General features: G+C 36.3%; 1 protein-coding gene across 6 annotated transcripts in view; it reads left to right on the top strand.

Moving 5' to 3' along the window:
• Nucleotides 1-25,554, top strand: part of epb41l5 (erythrocyte membrane protein band 4.1 like 5) — a 48,507-nt gene that overhangs the window by 13,675 nt on the left and 9,278 nt on the right. For 5 of the 6 annotated variants that reach the window (XM_073845421.1, XM_073845420.1, XM_073845422.1 and 2 more), the window contains exons 4-19: nucleotides 1,995-2,037; nucleotides 4,226-4,304; nucleotides 4,395-4,439; nucleotides 4,652-4,704; nucleotides 6,065-6,185; nucleotides 6,514-6,601; nucleotides 6,706-6,794; nucleotides 8,274-8,364; nucleotides 12,293-12,462; nucleotides 13,426-13,532; nucleotides 14,561-14,579; nucleotides 15,441-15,480; nucleotides 15,850-15,974; nucleotides 22,453-22,598; nucleotides 23,864-23,955; nucleotides 24,355-24,483. In XM_073845421.1, coding sequence (XP_073701522.1) covers nucleotides 1,995-2,037; nucleotides 4,226-4,304; nucleotides 4,395-4,439; nucleotides 4,652-4,704; nucleotides 6,065-6,185; nucleotides 6,514-6,601; nucleotides 6,706-6,794; nucleotides 8,274-8,364; nucleotides 12,293-12,462; nucleotides 13,426-13,532; nucleotides 14,561-14,579; nucleotides 15,441-15,480; nucleotides 15,850-15,974; nucleotides 22,453-22,598; nucleotides 23,864-23,955; nucleotides 24,355-24,483 — 1,437 coding nt within the window. The remainder of the gene's footprint in view (nucleotides 1-1,994; nucleotides 2,038-4,225; nucleotides 4,305-4,394; nucleotides 4,440-4,651; nucleotides 4,705-6,064; nucleotides 6,186-6,513; nucleotides 6,602-6,705; nucleotides 6,795-8,273; nucleotides 8,365-12,292; nucleotides 12,463-13,425; nucleotides 13,533-14,560; nucleotides 14,580-15,440; nucleotides 15,481-15,849; nucleotides 15,975-22,452; nucleotides 22,599-23,863; nucleotides 23,956-24,354; nucleotides 24,484-25,554) is intronic. The other variant, XM_073845419.1, reaches the window with a different exon arrangement.

Here is a 25,554-nt window from a genome sequence, read left to right as displayed (position 1 = left end):
TTATCTCTTCAAAACATCCGAAAACCATCATTTTAAGATCAGTTATATATATATCGCCCCATTAAAACACTCAACTTGATTTTTAAAGATATTTTGAAAGAATTAAGCGTTTATAGAGCACTTTGTGTATTGCTGTACACCCACATGAACTGTGTTCATGTTCATGTTAATTCACAGTACATAAACTAATTTACCTTTAAACAATATATGAATACTTTTTTTTAGCTTAATATTAATTAACATTAATAAATGCTATTTAATTATTATTCATGTTAACTAATATAGTTAATGTTAACAAATGAAACTGGATGGCAACATTTTATATATTGTGTGTATGTGTCTCTGTGTTGATTTTAAAGTGTAACCCTTTCAATTCAGTAAACTTAAAATCCAAACTAGCAGAGGGTTACTGTGAATGCATTTGCCAACTGTGCACCGTTTTCCTAATTGATTCTTAGTTATGTAGCGCTTAAGAGTGATGTCTTATAACAGGAGTCAACAGCAAAGCAATATCCACATACAAATTGTACAGATAGGTAACGATTTAAGCAGAAGTGGTGAATGTAATGCAAGCAATAATAACATTTTGTTATCATCATGAATTACATGTTCTTATCATCATCATCATCAGAATATAGGGCAAATGTTCACATTTGGTTCACAGTTGGCATTATCTGAAGTCCTTGCAGGGGATTAGGTTTATAGCAAACTCCTCCTAGACATTTAATGAAATCAACATTATATTTGGTCAGTCTGATCTAGAGGCCTTAGAGATGTTAAATTGTGAAGATCTTGAGTTTCAGTAAAGGGCGTGTCCGTGGCGGCCTGACAAAGTTTGATGTTTTGCCATGGACATAGGTGTAATAACTCAGCCATAAAATGTCTGATCTGCCTCAAACTTCAGAGGTTTGGTAGGAGTCCTGGCCTGAAGACACCTAAAGGCCAATATTCAGATATTATCATAGCGCCACCTGTTGACACCAGGATATATCATATCTTTCACTAACTCAAACATACCAAGGTCAATCTGCACCAAACTTCATATGTTTGATAATAGTGCTGGCCTGAACACATCTACATGCCATTTATAGGCATAGCGCCACCAGCTGCCAATGGGAAGTTTGGCACATTTAAATGACTTATGACATATTTCTCATATATTTACTGTATTAAAAGCATACTGCCCACCGTTTGCTGTTTTCCTAAAGCCACCGGTCGGCGGTGAGCCCGGGTGCGAGGGCCCGTTCATCGCTGCTTGCAGCTTTAATTATTATTGTTTTAGGTGGAGGCAACTAGATTCACGCGTTCTGGTTCTGTTGCATTCCCAGCTTGCATTGTAGACACATTGGTACTGCAGTTAATAAAAATCAGGAGCTTATTCTCAATCATATCCTTTTAACTTTCCTGATGGTTGCTTTTTAAGTATTATCATTTGTCTTTTAAGAAGTTATGTTTAAACTTATTAAAAAGAATTTCAGTGTGCATATTCCGATAAACTTACTTTATTGGCAGCAATGTACCTTTAAGAGTGATAAAATATTAAATCTGCAAAGAGCAGCAGTGCAGAGTCTTATGTGTAGAACGGACAGAGGGAGGGAAGAGCGTGTGAGGAATGTGTGGGAGAGATTGAGACACTCTATTCTTCCATCAGCATGAGTGCCTCCACCCTCCCTCCATTCCTCCCTCCCTCCACATTGTTCGTGCATCACCCTGTTAGAGCAGCCCAGCTCAGGAGACGGGACAGAATTTTCTAGTGTTTTAAAACCAGTGTATGAAAACACTTTTTGCCCACCAGCCAAAGTGGCTAATGATTACCATTTTATCTCTCTCTAATTTATTTATTTAACCCGACTTGTTAAATGTTGTATGATAATGTCTTGAATAAAAACATCAAAAGGACTACCATGAGATATTTTTAATATTTTGTATGCAACAAACCAAAGGTTCTCCACATCACCAAACATGTGACATGCTTCATTTTCTTACATTCACAGCACTGGCTTGATGTCACCAAAAGCATCAAAAAGCAAGTCAAAAGTAAGTAAAATGCTGTTTTTACTACTGAACTCCCTTCTAGGTAAATTCTGTTTTGGAAAAGTATGATTATATGCGACCCTGGACCACAAAACCAGTCATAACGTTCAAATTTATTTTAACTTAAAATTTATGCATCATCTGAAATCTGAATAAATAAGCTTTCCAGTCATATATGGTTTGTTAGGATATAGGACAATATTTGGCCGAGATACAACAATTTTAAAATGTGAAATCTGATGGTGCAAAAAAATATTGAGAAAACCTTTAAAGTTGTCCAAATGAAGTTCTTAGCTATGCATATTGCTAATCAAAAATTAAGTTTTGCTATATTTACGGTAGGAAATTTACTAAATATCTTCATGGAACATGATCTTTACTTAATATCCTAATGATTTTTGGCATAAAAGAAAAATCGATCATTTTGATCCATACACAGGGTGGCCGCGGATCCTTAAAAAGTCTTAAAAAGTCTTAAATTCCGTTGTCCTAAAATAAGGCCTTTAAATGTCTTAATTTGTCTTAAATCTAAATCCAAGGGTCTTAAATTTTTTACACTTTGAAAAGGAAAAGTTTATCGTTTTGAGGAGAATCTCCTGCGCATGTTCTAAATCTGTTCTGTTGCTAGACACGCGATTGCTTGACAACTCCTCAGTGTTGCCAGATTTAGCGGGTTTCCGCCCAACTACAAGCATTTGATTCGCAGATTAACTGTTAAGTTTAACCATCATAGAGTAAAAGTTTATAATTAGCACATGTTTTGTCTTGCCACTTTACCAATTCAAACGATTTAAAAAGGGAACACGCACGCTGATTTTTTTTTATTTTTTTTTTGTTTTAACCGTTGCCGCACACACCTGACGCGAGCACGCGCAGAGAGAGAGAGAGAGAGAGGCGCGCGGCGCGATTCACACAGATTGATTCCTCCTGCTATTTGAACGGAAACGTACATACCAAGTCATGTCTTAATACCCGTTTTGGTATTCTGTTAAACAGTCGTTTATGTCTTCAGTGAACCGAAACAGCTGAGAAAGATATGCGTGCCAGTATTCGGTTCGTGCATTTGGCCTTAAAGAGACAGCGTCCTATAAATGCCTGCAGTGAGAAACACTAGTTATTTTACAATTAATTATTACATTTCCCCTCCTGAATACTAGTGTTATTGATTTTATTACTAACTTTATGTTGTATTCATTTACACTTGTCATTTGTGTAATTGTTCTTGTTTTGTTACTGAACTTTAGTTCAGATAGTAGTTTTTGCTGTGGATTAGAAGTAGCCTACCTAAAGTAAGCATTCAGTAATTAGGAAAAAACAAACTTTTTTTTTTTTTTTTTTTTTTTTTTTGCTGATCCGAAAAATGATCCGATCCATGACTCAGAATCCGTGTTTGTTACACTGTTACTTTGGCTTCAAAGTGTGTGAGAGCCTTGACTTTGTCATGGAATAGAAAATAATTTCTTCTTCTGGAATAGTGTTTTCTGTGGAATATTCCCAAGAATAATCAGTTAAATAAAATAATAATTTAAAATATCTTCATAGTTTTGTGCTAGACTTTTGCGAGACTTTCAATTTGGTCTTAAATTTTGTTTGAAAATGGTATTAAAAAGTCTTAAAATGTCTTAAATTTAACTTGGTCAAACCTGTAGATACCCTGCATACAGTGTATTGTTGGCTGTTGCTACAAATATACCCATGCTACTTATGACTGGTTTTGTGGTCCAGGGTCACATATGAGCAACAATATTGCTTGATATAATACACATAAACATTCCTCCATACAGATACAACACACTCAAACATACAGTGGTTATTTATTTCAAGCTCTGTTCCAAGCCTTGTGGGCTGATTTGCATTGTATTATCTAGGTAGGCAGCTCACAAGTCACAACTAAGCAAAATTTTTAGTTAGTCTTCCTTAGTGCTCTAAGAATGTTTGCATAAGGTTAATGCTTCACTATGTCTGTGAAGGGAAGGTAATAATGAACCCTGAAATGGAAACTCTCTGTATTTCATCACTTACATGACATTCTTTCTGAAATTCCATTTCTATTCTGCAATCTTTAGCAAAAATTATTTTATACTCCACAACAAGATGTACATATGTGCACTAGAAACGTAACCGTTTCTAGTAAGGCATTTTACTTTGTTGTTCATATCTGTTATGTTCTCTGCCATTTGCTTTGTTTCAGTTGGACCACCATATTGCCTCCATATGAGAGTCAAGTTCTACTCCTCAGAGCCCAACAACTTGCACGAGGAGCTAACAAGGTTCATTCTTTTTATACCATTAACAATGTACTAATATATTCACACCTGTACTGTTTCACTCACTCTTTTTATTTACATTGTCTCTTGTAGATACCTTTTTGTACTACAGTTAAAGCAGGACCTTTTTAGCGGCAAGTAAGTGAAGTTATTTTGAATCTTCAATGTTAAAAATGAATGATATTTGATATTTACAAAAAGCAACGGGTTGTCTACATTGACACAATTTCGTTTTTAAACATACAGTGGCTCCCAAAAAAGTTGTAAATCTTTGATAAATGTCTCACTGTAACGAAGTACTTTGAAAAAACACTTTTTGTAAATCTTAAATTTCTTGTGACTTTGTCCAGGTTAGAGTGCCCATTCGACACAGCAGTGGAGTTGGCTGCTTATGCGTTACAGGGTAAGTGGCAGAACTGTATGTTTCTTGAAATCAGTGTACAAAATTTGTAATTTTCCTTTCAAAAGTTTGGTGTTGGTAAGTGTGTGTGAAACAGCCATTACTCCGGTCTTCAGTACCACATGATCCTTCAGAAATCATGCTGATTTGGTGCAGAAGAAACATTTCCTATTATTGGTAATGTTGAAACCTGTTGTGCTGCTTCATATTTTAATGGAAACCGTGATACGTTTTTTTAAGGATTCTTTGAACACAGCGTTCATAGAACAGGTTTTATTTGAAATAGAAAACAATTTGTAACATTCATAAATCTATTTACTGCCAACATGTCTTTGCGAATAAAAGTTTTAATGTCTTTCAAACCTTTGAACTGTAGTTCATATTACACAGCATTTACACATTCTTTTAAAGGTGACATTTCATGAAAATCTCATTTCCGTGTTTAGTTGCTAATAATTGGGTCCCAAGTGCATCTACCAAACCAGAAAACGTGAAAAAAATCAACCCATTAATTACTTTTTGGTAAGCCTATTTCTGCAAGCTTGTAAAAAAAAAAAAAAAAAAAAAGAGCCGCTCAGCTTTCGCTCCCCCTGTGATGTAGAAAGGGGATCTTATTATAAAATTTCCGCCCCTTAATCATCATAAACGTCAACATGCAATTTCTTTCCTAGCTGGTTACCTTTACAGACATAACCAACTGTTTTTGTAACTTGTGTGTAACAAACTTCTATGTATTTGACAGTTTAAGCGCAATAAGAGCTGAAAGAGAGCTTAGTTTAATACACAAAAGCCATGTGGCAGACGCTCTCTGTGCGTGTGCTTCGGATGTGTGCACTCAGAAAACCGTATACCAGAAGTTTAAACTATTATGGTATAAAATGCAGGATTTCAGCATGACAGACATGATAATCAAAACCAAACAGATGTTTTTAGCGGAGTACCTGCAGAAATTTGAGTCACAATGGTTTGAAACATTTCTCTCTCATTCTCAAAAATCTCATTAGTGTGGGTCTGAATGAAAGGGCTTCTAATCCCCCTCTTCCTACTGTGCTCTCTGATCTTCTACATAACTGCACAGTGCTCTGCTGTCATTTAGAAACTTTTTTTAATACTGACTTGGAAACACAGTCCTGTAATCAAGTTTTGAGGGTCATTTCCCGACATGTTTTATCTGTTGGAGAAAATGATTTGTCCTCGTTCTTTCTAATCATCTCACCACCCATAGCTGCTGTGGAACAGCTTGAACTGAGTTGCAACATTATAACAAAAGGCACAACCAGTTACAATACCTTTCTGCAAACAGTTTTTTTTACCAAAACTACTTTTTTTTTTGTTGTTAACCCGTGAAACCTTTATCTTTCAGCTGAATTGGGCGATTGTGATCCTGCCGACCACGGACTTGACCTGGTGTCAGAATTCCGCTTTATCCCAAACCAGACAGAGGACATGGAAGTAGCCATCTACAACACATGGAAGGAGTGCAGGTATAAATAAGGGAGCTCATTCTTTAAAAACGTACCTCCTATCCACACATTATGACTCCTTTTAAGTAAGTGCTTAGAGAGGAAATATAAATGTAAAGAAGGTGAATGAATGTAAATGTGTGGGTCATCACCTCTGACTCTTCCTGGATCTCTCCTGTCTACTCAGCCAAAGCTCTACTGTTGACTCTAAACACTATGTATGTGATTTATGACCCATCAGTGTAATCTCGGCAAACTGTAATCTACAGCAGATGTGCAGCAGCTCGGGTTGTTTAATTTTTTTCCTCTTTAAATCTTGCTTTACCCTGTTCTTCTGTCGATGTCGCAGGGGCCAGACGCCAGCGCAAGCTGAGATAAACTACCTAAATAAGGCCAAATGGCTGGAGATGTATGGGGTGGACATGCATATGGTCAAGGTATGCATTTGAAGCATGCAAGATTTAAAATCAGAAGGGGGACTTTTCTTCAATCTGGATATATCCAGAACCTTATCTGTTCTTTATGTTACTCCCTCCTCTAGGCACGAGACGGAAATGAATACAGCCTAGGTCTGACCCCCACTGGAGTGCTCGTGTTTGAGGGGGAAACTAAAATTGGCCTGTTCTTCTGGTAAGTGCTCCCTCACCAGCTCTTTATAGCTGAAATGTGTCATTTCTGCATCAATAGCAGCTACAAAAAAACCAAAAAAAAAATTCAGAAAAAAAAAACTGGGTTCCTGTGGGCCCGTTGAGGTGGTAATTCCTTTCTATAAAATTTAAGGTATTAAAAAGTCTTAAATATCTTACATGGCATAAGAAAGATCTTAATTTAGCAGGAAACAGTAATTGTGATGTGGCTTAATGTGATCTTCCTCATTTATTTGAAAGAGCAGCTGAAAGTACTGAAGTATAAACATTTAAAAATAAGAGTCCCAGTGTACTTCAGGCTTGTTTATAATTAAAAGTTACCCATTTTATGCATAAGATATATTTTTACTTGTCAGTTTTGACTAATATATTTTATCTGCCATGTAATTAAACAAACTCTTGTGGCTTTTTTCTGGGCTGCCCATCACAGGAAAGAAAGACCAAAAACACATTCAGTATATAGATTTTCTTAGTATTGCCACAATAATCTGTACTCTTTCTGTAAATGGATTATCATTGTATCAGCAAAATATCATATCACACGATCTTGTGAGCATAATTCATTTGTATTGATACAGTTGAAGTCAAAAGTTTACATACACCTTGCAGAATCTGCAAAATGTTAATTATTTTAACAAAAAAGAGGCATTTTGTATTTAGTTAAACGATACAAAAAATATGTTAACATATAGTCAACTAGAGAAAATAATAGTTGTATTTATAAAAATGACTCCGTTCAAAGGTTTGCATACGTTTGATTCTTAATAATTTATCCACAGCTTTTTTTTTTTAGTGATAGTTGTTCATGAGTCGCTTGTTTGTCCTGAACAGTTAAACTGCCTGCTGTTCTTCAGAAAAATCCTTTAGATCCCACAAATTCTTTGGTTTTTCAGCATTTTTGTGTATTTGAACCCTTTCCAACAATGACTGTATGATTCTGTGATCCATCTTTTCACACTGAGGACAACTGAGGGGCTAATATGCAACCATTACAGACAGTGCTGGCAAAAGTTACTTTTTAAAAATAATGTATTACAATATCGCATTACTCCCTAAAAAAGTACATCACTTAGTTACTTTTTATGGAAAGGAATGCATTACGTTACTTTCTAAATCTGGGCAGGGCTTGCTTGTTTGTTTTTTAAATGTTTAAATGTAAAAGCCCTTTCACACCAAAAGCCTCAGGCTGAAGTAAAAGTAAATTTACATATTAACATAAGCAATGTTTAGTCCTCATTGAATGTGTGTTAATTTGTGTTAAATATAATATTAAGAAATGCATGATTTATTTTGAGATTGTATCAGTTTTGTTCTGAATGGGCATGCAGTGTTTATTTTATTTTGGCAGGTCTTAAAAAATCTGCACCTAACCACAAGTTTAGTAACACTTCTAACTGTTGTGTCATACTTCAGTAATCTGACAATGGCCATTTTATCTAAAGCAAACTGGTTGTTTACACAGGCCCAAGATCACACGTCTGGACTTTAAGAAAAGCAAACTCACCCTGGTGGTAGTGGAGGATGACGAACAGGTAATGCAGGAGACAGAAGAGGTAAAGACACATCTCACCCACACAGACACGCACACACATACAGGTTTACTCATCATTAGCTTGTGGAGGGTGATCAAAAACAGTATGCACATATTTAAATGCAAATGTAGCTTAAAGTTGATATTAACATGCACCTTAAATATGTCTCCTGTGACCACTTCTGGCTTTGTGATCAAATGGTTGTTTTTTTCATACATAACTAGCAAGTTTAAAAGCAGGTGCTAGGCATGTAGTTGGTCCTTCAAAGTTGTTTATTAGGACCCATTTATGTTTATACTACAGATGTGATGTAGCATCCACTTTTGCAGTTCAAACTGGAGTAATGATGCTAAAAAATAGTTTTGATCACAGGAATAAATTACATTTTAAAATATATTCAAATAGTCTAATAAAATATTTCAAAATTTTACTGTTTTTGCTGTACTTTGGATCGAATAAATGCAGGCTTGGTGTGCAGAAGAGACTTCTTAAAAAAACATTAAAAATTAAAACATTAAAAACGTGTGTTTTGTGTATTCAGGAACAAACCACTTTGTTTGTGTCTAAGAAAATGTGTGTGTACGTGCTCTTGCTGAGACTGTTGGCATCTCTCCAGCTTGAGTTAATAAACGACAGTCTCCCTTTAGGCATGCCTGGCATCTGAAACACTTCACACTTTATAAAGCACTGGAGCTGTGAATGTGCGGACAGAACTGCCCATCACTCTTAAGTCTGAACATATACAATAACACTGTCAGTCATGTCACATGATGGAGTCCGATAGTTAGCAAAGGTGTATTTTGATGGGGCTTGGGTTTGGTGCACTGCGATATGTGTTTCTGTTGAGTCTGGAAATCTGTTGTAATTAATTCCAGCATCAATTCATTCACTGGTGTGACCAGTAATAAAATGTTTTAGTCGTCTCTGTCCTGTATGAGCTTGTACAAGGTCTCCTTGAGATGTATGTCAGTGATTGCTGCACATTGAGTCCCCCAGACTCCACAGGTCACTGATGAGGTTGTGCCTCAGCGGTAGAACTGATAAAAGCCCCAGACAGAATTTGATTTGCTCAAACAGGGCACATAGAAATTAGATTGAGCAACTGGAGGTATCTGTTTTTTGTCTGTCTTAGCTTCCATTCCACAGGCTTTGACTGGTAGCAGAGACAAATAACACTCTTGGTCTGTTTTCTAATTATCTGTTTTAAAGACAGCATCCTAACCTAAATGGAAAAACATCAAGGACTGTTTTGAAATGCTTTACATAAGCAGTAACTAAAATAGTGCTACTTGCGCACTTTTTTTTTTTTCTGGTAATAATTTTTTGGTAAAACTTTACAACACGGTGTCATTTGTTAACATTAGTTAATGTATTAACTAACATGAACAAGCAATGAATGACACATTTGTTAAATTTTTAGGGACCAAGCAACGAAGGTGTGAAGGCACCTATTGTATTCGTTGGTTTCTTTCGCTCTTTCGTCTTTCTTTTGAGTCTATGGCAGGAAAGTTTGTGAAAGTTGTGAAATTTAGCACACAATGATAGAGGACAGTCCCAACATTAACCATAGCAAGTTTAAAGTTTCTAACTCCAAAACTCTCTAGCGCAACCGCTTGTCCAAAGTTTCAAACGTTTTATGCTAATAACTTTTGAAAATTCTTTTTTCTTCTGAAACACCAACATTTAACAATCGTAAGCTTTAGTTTTTTTGCTATTTTTAATTTTTTGCTATTTTTAAATCCCCATCACGTGCGTTCAGCTGGAGCGGCAGTTAATACACACAGCCTTAAATCACTGACAAGCTACGCCAAATCGCGCTGAAAATCAAATTCGATTTTGAGCACGATTTGGCGTGGCTTGTCAGTGATTTACGGCGGGGTGTTTAAATTGCCGCTCCAGCTGAACGCACGTGATGGGGATTTACTACTAATCAAAGTACCGGCTTCATTGACTAAACGTGCCTCACAACATCGTTCGATTAATCGTTGCAGCCAAAGTCTACCTGCAGTGTTTTGACGCAGTGTCACCTAGTGGTCAGGAGATATGAAAAATGGCTATTTTTGCTTTTTGAATGGTTCTTTAGATTCAGTACACCATTGCATGTTACATTATTTGAATTTTGTCATAAAATGCTACATTTTACAAATGCATTAGAGTATTGTTACAAAACTCAGTATGTGTCTTCGGCACCATGCCATGTACTCAAAAAGTTTGGGGGTAGCGCCTCCTTCTGGCTAAAAGAAATTTTCCAAAAATGCTAATAATGTTGAAAAATTGGGCTATTGTAATAAAACTGGTCTCAATATATTCTTTGGGTAATGCCGAGAACATCAATATCATTTATGCCAAAATTGGCCGATCTTCTTGTCCGCCATTTTGAATTATGTTGAAAACCTACTTTTTTTTTTTAAACTCCTCCTAGACCGCTGGTCCAATTTTCACCAAATTTGACTTGGATCATCTTCAGACCATGCTGGCATCAATGAATTTGCTGGAAAGATGTCAAACTGCAGCTGAGGCTGTATCTCTGCAAAGCTTTGACATATTTACAACAAACTTGTGTAAACCTTACACTGACCATGCCACATCAATTTGGTAGCAGCGCCACCTATTGGTCAAAAGCAATACAACATTCACAGGGCTCTAGACTAACTTGTTGCACTGGTTGCACTGATGCGCCTAACTTTTTTTCTTAGGTGCACCAGCACAAAAGTTAGGTGCACCCAAATTTTCACCCGCATCACATTTAACACCGCAGTTTTACAAGTGTTCGCAATTTGCACAAACGTCTTTTTTTTCAATGTATCTGCGATGACTCCTATAAATTGGGGGCACGCGACATCATTGCTGTACGTCGGGTTTACGTTCAAGCCATTTTTCTTCGTAAGAATTATTTCGGACTTGAATTTAGTGAAGGGAAGTTCTTCTTTTGCAATATTGTAGGCAACGTTAAACTTAATTATCATTTCGGCCTCATCTGATGATCTGTTGGAGAGGGGACACTTGAGCAGTGCATTTATCGCGGCATGCAATGTGTTTTATAGATGCATTGTGCTTTTTCAGCGTTTCAATTCTAAATGTATTAGAACCAGTCACAAATGCGCTACTGCCGGCCATGGTCTTCCCACACTCTTTACAGTAAATACAGTGCATTATATTATCGGCTTTACTGTATCTTAGCCAGGGAAACTGGTCAAGCCACTCTTTTCGAAATGTATACACTTTACCCCTTTTAATTTCAGTGGGCTCGGACTCGATCGTATGTGGCTCATTATCTAATGCCGTCTCCGGACCAGGGCTTGGGAGGTTGATGGCTCCGTGTCAGAGCATTGATTATGATTTTCGGACGGATCAGGCCCTAACTTAACATTCTTAACGAAAAAGCTGTCAAACGTTCTTTTCATCTGCTCTCATAATCTGCGGCTACATCCACTGTTTACCTGATGGGCTACTCACCTCTCTCTGTCTGACTGCATCGCATGCATTTTCAAACGTACACACACGTATAGGAATATCTGGACCACGGCCAATCAGAGGGGGTGGGGGATCCGCCCTTCACTATCTCTGATTGGTTTAGACCACGATATGGGCCTAATGTGTGTCTGTTGTTGAACAACAGGGAGACTTTAAGAGTCACGGAGTTTCATTTTTTTTCCTCCTCGAATGGCTGGTCGCACCGGTGCAACCTTTGATTTTTTTTTTTGTTGCACCATTGAGAAATTAGGTCGCATGTGCGACCAAATTGGTCGCACTCTAGAGCCCTGATTCATTAACCATTAATAATGAAATTTCCAAAAAATGCTAATAACTTTTGTTTGCATTAGTTGTTTTTTTAAGAACATATGTCAGAACGTTCTTGATTTTAAATCACTTTATGCCTCATTCCTTTTGTAACACCAAAGAAAAAATTTGTAGTAGATTTGCTCTTACATTTTGACCTCTACCGTAGGGGAAGGAGCAGGAGCACACGTTTGTCTTCCGGATGGACCATCCGAAGGCTTGCAAGCATCTGTGGAAGTGTGCCGTAGAGCACCATGCCTTCTTCCGCCTACGTGGCCCGGTCCAAAAGAGTTCAGCTCGCTCTGGGTTCATCCGCATGGGCTCACGTTTCAGATACAGGTACGTTTTCTAGAGTTCATTAGTCATTCGTCCATCATGAGTGTCTGGCAGATAATAAAACAGAGAACATAATATCCTACAGACTTGGGACAGTGACTCAGAAGCTTAGCACACACTAAAACCACTCAGCCAGCTTAGCGCACACTAAAACCAGCAATTGCATGGCAATGCCCTGCTGCAAGCATTGCAGAGGCGAGCACCATTTGCATGACCAAGCACCACTAAAATCTATTTGAGGTTACTTGGTTTTGTTGAAAGCGGCCACATATTGATGTTTCCTATTGTTTGCTATATCAGATTTAATAATTGTGTACTATTAATTTGCTGGATTGAGTTTATTTTAATGCTTTTAAAAATGTTACTTTCGCATCTGCAGTGGCTTCAGTAGAGACACGTGTTCTCTTCTGATTTCAGTATAAACCCTTTCTAATCATGCCCTGTGGTTAGTTGAATGTTATTTTCTTCTTCCCTGGATTGAGACAGGACTTCCTGTTTTTTTATAGGTCCTCCTAACAATATCTGCTGCTAGGTTGTAAATCGTAGTATGGTCTGCCCCCAGGCACGTATGTGTGTGTGTGTTGGTTGTTCTTACTATGGAATTGTATCTTATCTCCAGCTGCCAGCCTGGAGCTTTGACGCTGTCCAGTTTGGCTTCCTATTGGCCAGGCTTTTTGTTTGCCTGCTATTTTAGCACTTATTCTTGCTCCAGAATTAACCTGTTTTTACGTCAATGAATTCACTTATCTTTAAATTCACCTGTGTGTGACTAGTTTTTATGTTGAATTGTTTGCTTATGCTGGTTGGTCTGCTTATCCTCCAAAGAACAGTGGCTTCTCTCTTTCAGACAACATTAGACTTTCATTACTCTGAGCCTGTAAAAGTAAATACCTGCAGTCTTATCGAGTCAGCGGGGATTTATCAAGATGTGTGTAACTGACGGTAATTTTTTTTATTTGTGGGAAGTGGGAAGACAGAATATCAGACAACTAAGGCCAACAAAGCTAGACGATCTGCTTCGTTTGAAAGAAGACCAAGTCGCCGTTACTCTAGAAGGACCATGTTGAATAGAGGTGAGAAAATGTTCTGTTGGAGGTTTTAAACTGGCAAAATGTAGTGATACTGCAAACATTTTCTGTATCAGCTTGTTCAGACATTCTCAAATTTAAGACCAATAGGTTTTTTTTCTTCTAATTTTAATTTATTTACATATTTTTATTTATTTATTCTTTTGATCCCAACAAGTAATAGTCCAATTAATTTCAATGAACCAGTGATCATTTTTAAACAGTTATCAAATAGTTGACTGTTGCTTCACTACAAAAGCCCATTTTTGCCACTGAAAAAAAAAGAAGTTTGTGACATTTTATCTCGCAATTCTTTTTTTCTCAGAAATGCATGATACAAAACTGCAATTTTTATTTTATTTGTTTTTTGTTTTTTGTTTTTCCTCAGATTTGTGAGAAACTCGCAATTCTGAGAAAATATCCATCTCTTTTCCTCTCAGAACTGGACATTATAACTTGCAATTGTGAGTTTATATCTCAATCTTCTAAGGGGAAAAAAATGTCGCAATTCTGACATTATTTCTTGAAATTGCAAGTTTATATCCTGCAATTTTGACTTTAGAACTAACAAATTTAATATAAAGGAGTTTATATCACGCAGTTCTGAGGGGGAAAAAAACAGTCAGAATTGCAATTTTGCCTTTCTCACAATTGTGAGTTTATATCATGCAGTTCTAAGAAAAAAATCTTGCAATTCTGACTTTATTTCTTGCAATTGCGTGTTTATATCCTGCACTTCTGACAATAACTCACAATTGCGAGTTTATATCACACAGTTCTGAGAAAAAAAGTCGATCTTGCAATTCTGACTTTGTTTCTTGCAAGTTTTCAATCTTGCAATTTTGACTTTATTTCTCTGAACTGCAAGTTTATTCTTTATTCAGTGTGGTTCAGACAGGCTTTCATACTTTACTGCTTTGAGTCATACGTACTATTTGGAAGCCCAAACACTGTTTTAGTTCCATGCACATAATTCTTTTGTGACTTTAGCTTTATGTGATCTTACATAACACCATTTTTTTGTTTCCCCGCAGGTCCTAACAAATCCTCAGAGTAAGTATTTTACTTTTCTGCATTGTGCAATGGAATTCTTATGGCTCTCGTATAGTGATGAGGTGACTTCCAGTTTCACCATCAGTCTTAAAGTATGTGTCATTTGAAAGCACACAAACACACTGTTCAGAGCTTCTATGGAATCCATTGTATTACTACACTAGTGTATACTGGTAACTATAGTAGTATTACTATTATAAAGTTTATAAATGATGAATAATTGAATTGTTTTAATTTTATACTAAAATGGCCCACAAGGCAATCAGTATTGTACTGAGAGGTGTTTTTCTGAATTATTCTTTTACACTGACATGTAAAAGCATTCTAAAGTCATTTTGCTTTACAGAGATGCTGTCAAACAATCATTTTTTTAAGCGTAATTTGAATGAAATATAAAATATTAAGTATTATTACTGCTGTTTTATTTCATTCTTATTACAGGGGCAAAATGCATCACTAGTCTGTCAGCTTAAGCACATGCTGTCAGACTGAGTGTTCCACATTAGTCTTATAAGCACCCCTACTTAGACTGTGATTCAGCTGGTGTTAAAGGTGCAAATGTGAACAGAATCATGTGCAGGCACTTTTGTACTGCTGATTTATGGGGAATTTTCAAGACTCATGCTGTGACTAATACAACAATGCTTCCCAAGTATTGTATTTTTTAAGATCTGGTCACATGTGGAAAACACCATCAGGAATGTCTTGGCTGACCCTGATCCAGTGTTGCTTTGACATGACCAGATTTTCTGGGCACCTTTATAAAAGGACCATCATTGTGCTGCCTACTGAAGTCAGTCAACAGTAGCTCATAAACCCTGACATTAGTTTTAATATCACTTACATTTTCTCTTTCCACAGTAACCACAATAATGGAGTGAGCCCAAGCTTAGAAACAAAGGTAGTACCTTCTCTTTCTGTTCTATCACACTCACACAAAAAAAATTAAATAGATTAAAAAGACAACACTTCTTTTAAATTTCACTAATATTACACAAATTAAATTTTAAACATTTAAATTATCTCACCAACCACAATTTTAATAATAGAAATAAATGTTAATTGTGAATTTGGCACATACTTTTGATCACCTGTTTGTTTATCGCTGTAAATGATTCAGCAAGTTTATTTGTTACTGTATACTGCATATTTTAAATAGTTTAATCTGAACTACTTCTTTTTGACTATGCATTTACTCGTTTGCTTTGGAAAGCCTGTTGCTTTGAGTTTTTGCAGTACCTAAATGCATCCCACACGCTTCTCTCCTTAGCCCACCCAAACACGGCCTCCCCGGTCCGGTATGCCTGTGGTCAGCAGCCCGCCCTCTGCACCAGGCTCCATGGAAATCGAAACCCTCCCCAGGAGTCCCGGAGGCAGCCAATCGGACAAGAGGAGGTGAGCTTCTCACAATTTTAATGCAATAAGACCTCTAAGCAGGTTAATCTGATTCCCTGCTGTTACTTCAGGCTCCCGCACAGCCAGTTAACATCATTTTGGAAGAGTGCAACATCTGTATAAATGATATATTTGGGCTGTTTGGCGCTGCTGCTGCTAGTGTGTTGGTGAGCTGGTGTGAGGTTGTGGTGCTAGCTGGTGACTGGTGCTGAAGGTGCTTTGTGCTGTTTAGCTTTGACGTTGAGCAGATGGCTGCTTCAGCGCAGGAGAAAACGCCTGCTGGGCTGACAACAACAAACTCTCTCTTGATGTGAAAGGCCTGTCTTTCTCTCAAGCTCTTTTTTTCCCATCTTGCTTTGTCTCCTGAGGCTGTTTTTGGGGTTATTGTGCTGTGCAGAGCTTTGCCCTAAACTTGAAATATTGAAAAGAAATGAAATCAGAAGGTGGGATTATCGTGTGAGTGTTGGATATGTTGTCCTGTCTTATGAAAATTTGATCCTCGTTCCGTGATGTTATAGTTATTTTTTTGTCTAAACTTTGTTCTAGTCTGATGTTCTGAAACCCCAGTGGCCTTTTCATAAGGCAAGGTATGTACACTCCTCCTGTTTTCAACCCTTCATAGACTCGCTTCAACCAATCAGTGAATTTCTGAGGGAGTCTTTGTGATTGGCTTTGAATCTTTTATTTTTCCTCTGGCTGGGCAAATCAGTATCTGCTTCAGTTCTTGATTCTAGTCCAGACCAACCCAATCAGTGGGGTAGTCCAGTGATCTTATAGTAGGGTGTAACAGCAAGCTGGAGCAGTCAACATTCTGTCGTTGACTTTGTGACTGTCCTGTCCTTCCCTTCATCGAAACTGAAACTAATACATATAGTCTCAGTACTAGTACCTTTGCTTGGCAAGTATAAGATGGAATCAACAAACAGGTGGACATTCCTTTCTGATGACAATTTCTAACTTCTATCTTGATTCTTATTCATTTGTATTAAGCTCCTCACTAATCAAACACAACCCCTTCTGTCTAAACTAGTAAATAAAATAAAACTATTTTCTTGCCTTCAATTTTGTTTACTCAAGTACCTCTTTTCTTGTCACCTTGCATCTGTCTCACCATCTGCTTCTTCATGACCTTGCACATTTTTATAACAATAACAGTTATTTTATTATATTTTTTTACTAGCAAATTTTAATTAGTGTTAACAGAATAATTCATAAATGGTAAGCTAAGCTATGAAAGTACTTTGTACAATGGCTGTACAACCGTTTCAAACAAAAGAAATATGTTGACAACTTATACAAGCTATACTCATGCATAAAAATTACATAGTACATGCATACTACTTAGCTAATAATAGTTTAATATTAAACAGTTAGCACAAGTGAGATGTCCAAAACTTCAGAAATGTATGTTGGATGACTTTCATCTTTTATGACTAGTCCCACAATGTTCTGGAATCTTCCATAAAACACTAAAATATTACAGAATATTCTAGAATGCTACAGAAAAGCAAAATATCTTAAAGGGTTAGTTCACCCAAAAATGTTGTTACAAACCCGTAAGACCTTTTTATCTTCCGAACACAAATTAAGATATTTTTTTGATGAAATCTGACAGCTTTCTGCCCTATATATTTACTTATAAATTGATGCAACAGTGTCTTGCAAAAATAGTCATACCTATTCATTCCTTTCATGTTTTATGTTGAAGCCTTATGTTAAACTGCTTTAAAGTACTTTTTCCCTACATCAATCTACACTCCATAGACCACAGTGACATTGCACAAAACAGCTTTGCAAATTTAATGATTTCATTGCGTATGTATTCATACCCTTTTCTGGGACACTTGAAATTTAGCTCAAGATCTTTCATATTGCTTGTGGATGTTACTACACTTCTAGTGGAGTTAACCTTTAGTAAATTCCAAAACCAAGCCCTCAAGCCCTGTCAAAAGAACTGCCTTTTGAGCTCAGAAACAGATCTGAGGAAGAATTCAGAAATAAATTCTACTGTGTTGAATGTTTACAAAAGCATGTAGTCTCTATTATGCATAATGGAAAAAGTTACTAGGACTCTTCCTAGAGCTGGCCTCTTGCTCCAAACTGAGCAATTGGTGGAGAAGGGCTATGATTAGAGTGGTGACCAAGAGCCTGATGATCACTCTAGTTGAGCTCCATGATCATATATGGAGATAGAAGAAACTTGCAGAAGGACAACCATCACTGCAACACTCTACCAATCTGGTCTTTATGGTGGTGTGGCCAAACTCAATCCTCCCCTTAGTTAAGACATGTAAAACCAACTTGAAATTTGCAACAGAGCACCTAAAAAAAAAACTCTCAGACTGTTAGAAACAAGATTCTCTGGTCTGATGAACCTCAATTCCAAGCATCATGTTTGGAAGAATACCAGTCACTGCTTATCACCTGCAGAGTACTATCCCAAAACTAAAGTGTGCTGGTAGCAACATCATGCTGTGGGGCTGTTAGCGGCAGGGACTGAGGGACTTATCAGAGTAGAAGGAAAGCTGAACACAGCCAAATATAAGAAAACCCAGTCCTGAGCATTTCGAACTTCAGACTAGGCAGAAGGTTCTCCTTCCAAAAGGACAATGACCCTAAGCACACAGTAAGAGTGACAACTCTGTAAATGTCCTTAAGTGGCCCAGACAAAGCCTAGGCTTGAACCCAATCAAACTTTTCTGGAGAAACCTGAAAATGTGCATCTGCCCCCATCCAAGCTGACAGAGCTTGAGAGGTGAAAAGGTGAGGAGAAGAATGGCAGATAATTGCCAAATGCAGATGTGCAAAACTTGTCACATCATACCCAAAAAAACTTAAGGCTGTAAAGGTGCTTAAATTAAGTACTAAGTTAAGGGTATGAATACTTTGCAAATTTATACAAAAAAATGAAACATTGCATAAGTTGTCACAAATCTGTTTTGTGCTTTGTCATTATGGTGTATGGAGTGTAGACTGACATGAACAAGTTATTTAAAGCAATTTAACATAAGGCTGCAACAAAACGTGAAAAAAAAAAAAATGAAGGGGTATGAATGCATTCGCAATACACTGTGCATGAAAATAAATAGTTAAATAATTTATATGGATCAACTAATTCATAAAAAGAAACGTCAATGCAAATCAGACAACTCCAGGTGTTCATTGTTGAATGCAATGAGGAAAGATCCTGAAAAGTAGTTCAAGAAACATTAGCTTGAACTCTGAAGATAAAATTAACTTATGCCTCCTTTGCAGGTAAATTTATGTTTGAACTTTTTTTTTTTTTTTTTTTTTGCGGTCTAGGCTGTTTATCCTCTCCTGCAGGTAGCTAGATAGAAATCTGATGCATACTCTATTACTCATGTTATATTCAGTGCAGTGTTGCAATGCAGTTTCAAAGAGTAAAATTTCATAATCAGGAAATACGTTTTCTATAGTGCATTCAAACTAGTGCAGTCCTCTATAAATGATATAGAATTTAATATATCTACAGCCTATTATCATCCGCCTTAGTTCCCTCAATTTTTTCCTCTTGTTTTGTCTTATGGTCTGCTCTCTTCACGTTGCCTACCCTTTTCCGACTTCTGCACATCAGACTCTACCGTATTCCTGTCCCTCGTGCTAACACTCCCCCCTCCTCCACTGACCCATCCAGGCTTTCCTCCCCCCCTCAATCCCATCACTGACACCAGCGTGACCGACAGGCACCTCCCTGCACCTCCTCTCAAACACGGATGCTGCCGCAGCCCCTCCACCCCCACATTCCTCGGATACAAACTGAGCGCCAAGGAACGCCGGGATAAAAGGCATATTCTCTGACTGAGATCAAGCGAAACTACCTGGGCTAAAGTCTTCCCCTCGCTTTAACCACAGAAAGTGTTCTGTGCCCTTCCCCTCTGAGACTGAAACCAGCCAGAGAGATGAGATAACTTTCATGGGAGAAGCCTGAAATCCTTACTGTGGCTGTACTTTCAATGACAGTGACTTGGTCATGATTCAACCAGCTTTGTCATCCAGGAAGTATCCTGTTGACATTTATTTGAGCTATTTATTTGATATTTAAGTTATGCCTTGATCATCATAACCACACTTTTACTTGATTGTTTAGGCCTGCTATACTTTTAAAACAAAGATATTGGACACTTTCCACAAATAGGGTACAAAGTAGAGCACGTAACACTTAAAAATGAAGTATTTTTTGTATGTGACTTTTAGAAATGTTGTTTGTATTTCAAGAGGAGATTTGATTTTGTTTATTAGCAATACAAAATTAATAAATAATAATAAATATAAACATTTATAAAAGAAAAACTAAAACACCAAAGTAGGTAACAGTCCTACTTACACTACTAGTCAAAAGTTTTTGAACAGTAAGATTTTTAATGTTTTTTTTTTTATCTCTTCTGCTCACCAAGCCTGCATTTATTTGATTCAAAGCACAGCAAAACCACTACAATTTTAAAATATTTTTACTATGTAAAGTAACTGTTTTCTATTTAAATATATTTTTGAAATGTAATTTGTTCCTGTGATTTCAAAGCTGAATTTTTAGCATCGTTACTCCATTCACATGATACTTTAAAATCATTAAAAGATTTTGATTTGCTACTCAAAAAACATTTATTATTATTGTTGTTATTATTATGTTGAAAACAGCTGAGTAAAAAAAAAAAAAAATCAGGATTGTTTGATGAATAGAAAGTTCAGAAGAACAGCATTTATCTGAAATAGAATCCTTTTGTAACATTATAAATGTCTTTTATCATCACTTTTGATCAATTTTTAAAGCATCCTTACAATATTTCTTTTTGGGAAAGAAATTATAGAAATGAATAGTGTATAATGTTACAAAAGCTTTTTATTTTAGATAAATGCTGAAAAGTGACACTGAAGACTGGAGTAATGCTGAAAATGTAGCTTTAATCACTGGAATAAATTACATTTTAAAATATATATTCAAATAGAAAACAGTTATTTTAAATAGTAAAAATATTTCAAAATTTGACTGTTTTTGCTGTACTTTGGATCAAATAAATGCAGGCTTGGTGAGCAGACGACTTGTGTGAAGATACTACTTTAAAAACTTCATTTAAAAACTATTGACTATTTCATATAAATTAAAAATAAACATTTTTTGTTCCTAAGTACATTGTGGATTTGTGCCTTTAGGGAGTAGGGAAAACCTATTTATGGAAAGTGCCACTAGAATGATATATTTTATTTCAGTATATCTCTGTGTGATCAGAATGATCTGATTGTTTAATTGCCCAAACATGAACTTTTGACAATTTACAGATATTTTAAATATTAGTAAATAATTTTTATCCAGTTAACAATGTGTAGTGCAGTATACACTGTTTTTAGTACAACTGTAACCAAAGGACAGATGTATCTTACATGGCTTTAAGATATTTGATTAAAATGAACAAACGGAAGCAACTTCCCATTGCATGTTTCAGTTTCTCTTTAGGTTTTTACTGTACATTTTTGCAAATGACAGACTTTGTCATTTCTCAACCTGGAAAGTTTTTATTTTATGCAGACACTGTGGGTTTAGTTAGCGTGGCAAGGAGTGACATGTCCAAAATTAAGCCTCCTTTGAACTTTAATCTCATTCTAGCCATTTATGGAATGTGACTCTGTTCCCTCCCTCGTTTTACTCAAGAAGAGAAAGAATATGTTGCTTTTCGTGATTCTAGTAAAGGCATTACTTGTGTGTGTGTGTGTGTGTGTGTGTGTGTGTGTGTGTGTGTGTGTGTGTGTGTGTGTGTGTGTGTGTGCGCGCCTGGTATTCATCAATACCAGTAGATTTTGACCTTGTGGGGACATTTCTCAGGTCCCCATGAGGAAACAGGCTTATAAATCATGCACAATGAGTTTTTTTTTGATGAAGTAAAAGTATGCACAATCTCCTGTGAGGGCTAGGTTTAGGTGTAGGGTGATAGAAAGTACGGTTTGTACAGTATGAAAACCATTACGCCTATGGAATGTCCCCATAAAACATGTAAACCCAACGTGTACGTGTGTGTGTGTGTGGTCTCTCAATCTAGATCTAATGGAATGTGTGTGGTCAGTTGGCGTGTGAGTCCATTAGATAACGGTCCATTCCGTTTGTGTTATTCAGTTTTGACTGTCTCTGCTCATTTTTGATTGTGAAGGTTTGATTATGCTGTTAGGTTTGTGCAACACATCGAATATAGAAATATATATTCATTGCCTAACACCGATCTGCTTTTGAGGACACTATCTTTCCTTTTTTTTTTTTTCTTTTTTTGGTTAAGTTTGACTATCACATATTTGAAATGTGATACTGTGCTATTGCATAGCTGTAACTTAAGCCTTGGCCTGGCCTCGAGCATTTTTGTCCAGGTGAGTCACATTTGTCATATATCTATCAATGTGCACCCTGTTTGAGCAGCACATACAGGGTTACATCCTGTAATTGACAGATGGTAATTAACCCTTTCATCCTTCTCAGCATGTCCTTGGTGACTGACCTCTTGGAGACATGCGTAGATGAGGTTCTTCGAGCCTCTGTTCCCATGGCGACAGCAGAAGAAGTGGGACCAGGTGCTGCTCATACCACCGCCAGCACAGCCTCAGAGGAGACGCTCTCTCTGACCGGTGGGTTAATGCATAGCAGATACAAATTAATTTACTGTGACATAAAAATAATCTTTAAAACAAACACTGTCTAAAATGTCTGCCAGTGCTTCAGATACTTTGGGATGCACTGGCAGAAATTTTGGACAGTGTTTGTTTTGAAGATTTTTTTTTTATTTCCTAATGAATTCATTTGTTCACAACAATTATAAAAAAGCTAAATTGTGCATCCAAAAATGTTATAATCTAAATGATAAATGTTGTTATAAATGTGCTTTTGTAACCTGGCACAGAAAAAGAGTTCATAGTTTGAATGGGTAAAAAGTAAACACTAATAATTTCTGCTTTCAGGATAGTCCACTTAGTGTCACATGATCCTTCAGAAATCATTCTAATATGCTAATTTATAATCAATGTTGGAAACAGTGCTTAATATTTTTTGGGACCTGTGATAAGTTTTTTTCAGGGTTCTTTGATGCATAACAAGATAAATAAATATGTTTATTCAAAATAGAAATTTTATGTATACTTCTCAAAAGTTTGTGGTCAGTACATTTATTTTTCTTTCTTTTTTTTTAAAGAAATTAATACTTATATTCAGGAAGGATGTGTTTAATGGATAAATATTAATTGCAAAGACTTATTTGTTAGAAAAGATTTATTCTTTGAATAGAATTTTAAAACTTTTTATTCATCACAGAATCAAAGAAAAAAGTAAAACAGGTTCCAAAAAATATTAAGCAGCTCAACAGTTTCAGCACTGATAATAAATAAGATCAGCATAGAAATGGCTGATGAAAATTCAGTGCTGCAACGCAGAAATAAATTATATTTTAAAGTATATTAAAATAGGAAACCAATGTTAAAAATTGCAATAATATTTCAAAATATTACTGTTTTCTGTATTTTTGATCAAATAAATACAGCCTTGATTAGCATGAGAAACTACATGAAAAAACTTTAAATATTACTGATCCCAAAATGTTGCACAGCAGTGTATATATTTAAATTTGTCATCTCTTTTATATAAGATATTAAATATAAATAAGTGACACAATACATGCTTTTATGAAACAAAGTACAACTTGCATTATATTTAACGTAATCTATTATTTGATTATTGTCTGTAGGGTTATAGTATTTTCATGCTCTGCCTTTCCATTGTGTGAACTGATTATCCCCAGAGTGAACATGTTTTAATCTCCACACATGCAGATGTGTTTCCATCTGTCTTGTCTGACCTCTCATTGTTTAATGATGCTCACTGAATCTGTTCTCATCCACAGAGGCTGCAGCTCGGCTCAAGCAACTAGAGATTGAAAACACTCCAGTGTCTGCTCCAGCCAGAATCAACATCAACTTCAACATGAACAACCAGGTCAGTTCAGCCATCTGGAAGCCCCACACACACACTTTTTTGTAAATGGTGTCTTTCAATATGTCCCCCCTCCACACATACACAAAGCATCTTATTAAAGCTGGACATAGACTTTAAATGCAAGGAGCAGAGATTGGGCCACTCTAACCTCAGGATGCACTTTTAAATTAAATGTGAATAGAGAAGATGATTACTCATGCAATTACTGCAGTCATTGATCTCTATATCTTTTCCAGCTCCGTGCCATTTAAGGTCTTTTTCTATAAAAAGCTGATGATTATTTCAGGCTGGCCTGTGTTTATTTATGCAAAAAGACAGAGTACAGACACACAGTGCAAGCAAATTCATAATCGGAACAAATTTAATGTTTGATGCTGACATGCTTTGGATTTTTTACAGGAGGAAGTGGCAAAACTGACAGAGAAAAGTTTGAATAGTGTAAGCAGCAGTCCTGTCCTGAACCAGCTTAAATCTCCTGAGGAACTCAAGAGCAACATCCTGAAAGCTCAGGCAGAGGCAGCTCTCAAGGTATTTAAACACATGACATTCATTTCCACTCGGACAGTTGGCTGTTTGTTCCACAAAGGAAGGGTCTTTGATTTAATGACTACATACAGTACATGGCTTATGACACCAATATGCTTATGTCAGGTATACTGAAGATATTGCATAAAGTGCTTGTATCCACCTTATTTTTCAACGTGGACGTAAGTCTATGGGTGAGACTTCCAGTTCTAAAGCCACTATGGGGAAGGAACGAGAAGTTTGTGTAGTAACCAAACCATTGTGCTCATAATTAAGATAATACATTAAAATAATATGGTAAGACACACTAATTTGCAATATCAAGCAGCAAACGTTTGGTACAGCTAAAAATAGCTGGACACGGATGAGATTGGAAGCCAGACCCATAAAATCTACAAATGGCAGTGCCCGCTCTTACAGGAAAAATAAGGTGGTTATGTTTTCAGGGCTCTACGCTTACTTTTCTTTTTAGGAGAACTTGTGTTTCTAACTTAAAAAATTTAAGAGCATAGTCAAAATTTCAGGAGCACATTCTAACCAATAATAAAAAATCTGATTTAAAAAAATTAGCCTTCCTATTACGAGGTGATATTTGACTCATTTAAGTGATTTACAGGGGGATTTTGTTTTTACCTTTGTTAATGGCATTTTCTAACTTTATTAAAAGTATATAATCTTTGTCAAATTTAAAACGAAAAAAATTATATATTTTTAAGCTTTTTAAAATTTCTAATTAACAGCATAAGAACAAGTAGGATAAGAATAAGTTACCAATCAAATGAAATCAATATTAACAAAAAATTGTATATGTTTATTGAGGATCAGAGGTATTTTCATGTTTATTTAGGATCAGAGGCATGAGTGCAATCAAATTCATAAATTCATGTTGAGATTATTGTTTTAAATATATATAATTCTGAATACAGAAATATTAAATAATTTAAATAAGTGAAAATATACTTTAAAAATGAAACTGAATCTGCCAGTAGGTGGTGGCAAATCACTGATTTAATTGCTGAATCATAATTCATCCGATTCGTTCGAACAGCTGATTCATTCAGGAATAAAACAAGT

The sequence above is a fragment of the Garra rufa genome, chromosome 8 (genome assembly GCF_049309525.1).
Source record: "Garra rufa chromosome 8, GarRuf1.0, whole genome shotgun sequence".
NCBI lineage: Eukaryota > Metazoa > Chordata > Actinopteri > Cypriniformes > Cyprinidae > Garra > Garra rufa.
Note: the sequence above shows the minus strand (reverse complement) of the source record. Positions and strands in the feature narration are given on the sequence as shown.